The sequence below is a fragment of the Lygodium microphyllum genome, chromosome 4 (genome assembly GCF_053477565.2).
Source record: "Lygodium microphyllum isolate KBCC chromosome 4, Lygodium_microphyllum_v1.1.10, whole genome shotgun sequence".
In the NCBI taxonomy this organism is placed as follows: Eukaryota; Viridiplantae; Streptophyta; class Polypodiopsida; order Schizaeales; family Lygodiaceae; genus Lygodium; species Lygodium microphyllum.
In genome coordinates this window covers 51,708,523-51,711,999 of record NC_141138.1, presented here as the reverse complement: position 1 = coordinate 51,711,999, position 3,477 = coordinate 51,708,523, and the positions used below count along the sequence as shown (strand labels likewise).

The 3,477-nt window shown below is 42.7% G+C and overlaps 1 protein-coding gene across 1 annotated transcript; it reads left to right on the top strand.

Moving 5' to 3' along the window:
- The first annotated feature begins 738 nt into the window (after positions 1 to 738).
- Positions 739 to 2,255, top strand: LOC148037028 (FAS1 domain-containing protein SELMODRAFT_448915-like). Its single transcript, XM_087677229.1, has 2 exons — positions 739 to 874; positions 1,292 to 2,255. The coding sequence occupies exon 2, from the start codon at positions 1,333 to 1,335 to the stop codon at positions 2,119 to 2,121; it is 789 nt and encodes a 262-aa protein (XP_087533355.1). The 5' UTR covers positions 739 to 874; positions 1,292 to 1,332; the 3' UTR covers positions 2,122 to 2,255.
- Positions 2,256 to 3,477: the final 1,222 nt, after the last annotated feature.

Here is a 3,477-nt window from a genome sequence, read left to right as displayed (position 1 = left end):
TGAAGACTTTCAAGGATATTAAAACTAAGGTGTTTATTAACACCACCTTTTTGAGTTTTTTTCAATCTCTTAGAAACAACCATAAGCAATAATATTAATGAAATTCCAAAATTATTTCACAAAATCCATTTTTATTTGGAATCCCATATTGATGGGAAATTCCCAAATTTTCGAATATGGAGTTACAATGAAATTTATGGATGATTGTTCTCACATAAGGAAGGAGAATGAATGTTAAAGATTGATGATAGAGTCCAAATGAAGAGTGAACAAGTATCTCTACACTTTAACCCCTTGTGGCAAGTCAAATATGGTAGACCATCACCAATGTTTTGTAACTTAAACACGTGCAAAAGGCCCGTCAATTCTGGTAAACTTTCAATTTTGGAGCGCAAAACTCTTACCATGTTTGGGGCTGTGCCTTGAGAAGGGGGCTCTTAAACTTCATAACATTTGGTAATTGAAGAAGCTAATGTGAAACCTTAGAGGTTTAGAAAGTTTTCATGTGAGCTCCAAAAGCCTTAGAGGTTTACGAATGTTTTGCATGTAAAGACGACAATAAACATCGAAAACCCTTTTGTGCTCTGTCGACGGGGGAAGTTGGCAAGAAATTTTCTACCCTTCTCGATCTGCTTGAGGTTTTTCCTTCGCAATGTGAAGCGTTCTGTAAACCTTTGAGTGTATCAATCAAGTAGCGATCGTTTCTGTAATGCGAAACCCGAACTAGGTTAGGAGAGCATTACTCACATCCCAGCAAGCTTCTTATAAAAACTTGCAGATGATTCCTTAGTCCTGCTTTTCTGATCATTCACTTGGCGGCTTCGGGAAACAGGTTCCAACAGCAGCCCGAGATTGCTTCTGCTTATCTTAACAGGTATTGATGGTGCTCGCAAATCCACTCGATCTTCTGGCTGTTCTGCCTACTTTGGAATGCTTTCTGCATCACTGTTCTTGTTCTGCTTAAATTACTGCCTTAGCGCGGAAGCCATCGACTCTCGCGAGCTCCTTGACTTGGATTCTATTCCACTTCTTGATTAACATTTCGTTCACGCATGTTTAGACATTGATCGCAGATATCTTCTACTGAGATGTCTATAGCTAGTATATTGCAAGAGCAAACAATATCTGCAAACCCGCAGAAGTAACCTTCACCAAAATGTCCGGGCCAAGCCTGACACCTTGCATATTGATGAAGTCTGAAAACCGCAACAGCTCTTGGTTTCTGGCATTTAATATGTATGACGATGCGCTACTGCGAACAAATCGATCTAAAGACTGCTTTGTTTTGCAGGTCGTTTGTGGCAGTACCGTGAGTGAGAAGAAAGACTCAAAATGTTCAAGAAAAAGCTGCTTTCAGCTGTCATGTCATGTGCTCTAATTGTGCTAAGTATTACCAAGCCAAGAGCGAATGGTCTGGAAGGTGCTGCAAGCGCAGTGCTTTACATGACTTCAATATCCCGTCAAAGATTACAAGAGGTGGAGCAGCAAGTGGCTGAAGCGCTGAATGACGCAGGCGGCTACAGCATGGCAGCGCTACTTCTCAACGATATGGATCTGAACCTATCAGTTTTCTCCGGGTCAGTCACCGCGACCACACTCTTTGTGCCTTCCGACGCAGGAGTGGCTGCCTCCGGCCTTGCCTTGGAGACGTTCAATGCTGCCTTGCCGGTCCTGCAATATCATGTGGCGACTGAACGCCTGTCCTTTCAGGACTTGCAGCGGCTTGAAGAAGGCTATATGCTGAAAACGCTTCTGGCAGGCCAAACCTTGCTCATAACAAACAACTCAGAGGCCAATTTTACAGTGGACGATGTGCGTCTCTCCCATCCGGACATATACATGACCGGCAGAATGGCTGTCCATGGAATCGATGCCGTCTTAAACGCTTCCATCTATGGCCACAAGCATCCCGATCGAGATGTGAAGCAATTACCCGCACCTCCGTCTGCAATAAGTTCATCCTCTCCCATACCTGCTCATCCATCTTTTGCGGCACCGGACATCTTCTCTTGCCAGGACACTGCCCCTTGCCAGCAGGACGCAGACTCGGGCCCATCCCGTTTCTCGCTTTCGTTCTTCATCCTAAAGAGTCTTCTGGCCTTCATGCTCTATAATGTCTAGGACGAACATCTCAATATAATGACAGGCAACAACAGAAAGAACTGGGGGATACAGGCTCTTCTCTTAACAATCTTTGAGGGAGAAAAAGCTTATCAGGAGAATGTATCCAACGTTTGCGCCAGTGTTACAGATCACCAAAGATTCATGCGATATGTCTATGTCTGCAATTGTTGAAACCATCGAATATGGCAACTTCAACTCTCTCAGCATATCGTTTTGTCTAAGACATTTAAGCTTTCCAACGTTAATAATGATCAGGGATTATCAATCAAATTCAAACGATTCAGTGGACTGTTTCGATCAAGAATCCAAAATTCATTCCCCTTCCCTTAGAAGTCCTTTACTGAGCCTAGAAGCTAACGGTAATAGCAAGCTGAAAGGTTCTCATAATTGGAAACCCTCCCTAGGACGCAGGCGGAATAATCACCAAAACTGCTGAAACTATGCCGTTAGGGCCTAGCCACTAGAGCTCGAGGCAAATCTCATACAATGTACACCACTTGAGGCATTGCGCATGGAGCGTCGGTTTAAGCGTAGTTTTGTCATTCACAACCTTACCTCTTCTAGGATCTATGACGAGCAAATTCAGCATTCCAATGTTCCAAGAAATTTGGGATACTTCCGGTCTGAAGATAGCGAATCACTGCTGGATCAATGTGGCCTATTATGCCAGAGAAGGTCAGCATCGGTGATAAAGCTCGTTAGCCAAATTTTTAGGTCTTTCGTAGGGGTTTATAAGAAATTCACAAAATTTAAGGCTATTCCCTGAAGGCTAACGGTCTACCCTGCCCTAGTGTGATTTTCGTCTAGAATGCAGTGTTTTTTATCTCATCAATACGATTAGAGGGGTCAAAAACAAGGGCGTGAATGCATTGTGTAGTGATACATGGATCTAGAATTTAGGATCATTCAAATTGACCATGGGGATAGGAAGAAAACACGGGTCGGAAGGGGGCTTTTGCCATTGGGTGCACTTTGAGGCATTGCACCATTGAGTACACATAGAAAACTAGAAAATCTTTCAATGCCTCTATTTGCACCTAGTAGCAAAAGCCCCCTTCTAGCCCTTGTGATTTTTTACGTTAATCAAAATTTTAAATGAGTTTAGCTAATCTTCAATGTAACACTAGCTTTGTCCTCATTCATCTATCTATAATTCTCTCTCTTTAAAAGGCCCTCCAAATGAGCTTTAGGGTGTCCTAATGTACCCCAAGATCTTTGAACTCACCATACTTAGTCTACCATATAAGATGATTACAAAGGCTTCAGACCTTAGAAAGCAAAGTTTCTCGTTCTCCTCCATCTTCACTCCATACAATATAACTTTATCTATGCAAGGAAAATCCTTGAGTCTAT

What these genes read in the sequence shown, in the direction of transcription:
- LOC148037028 (XM_087677229.1), top strand. Translation starts at nt 1,333, where the DNA reads ATGTTCAAGAAAAAGCTGCTTTCAGCTGTCATGTCATGTGCTCTAATT.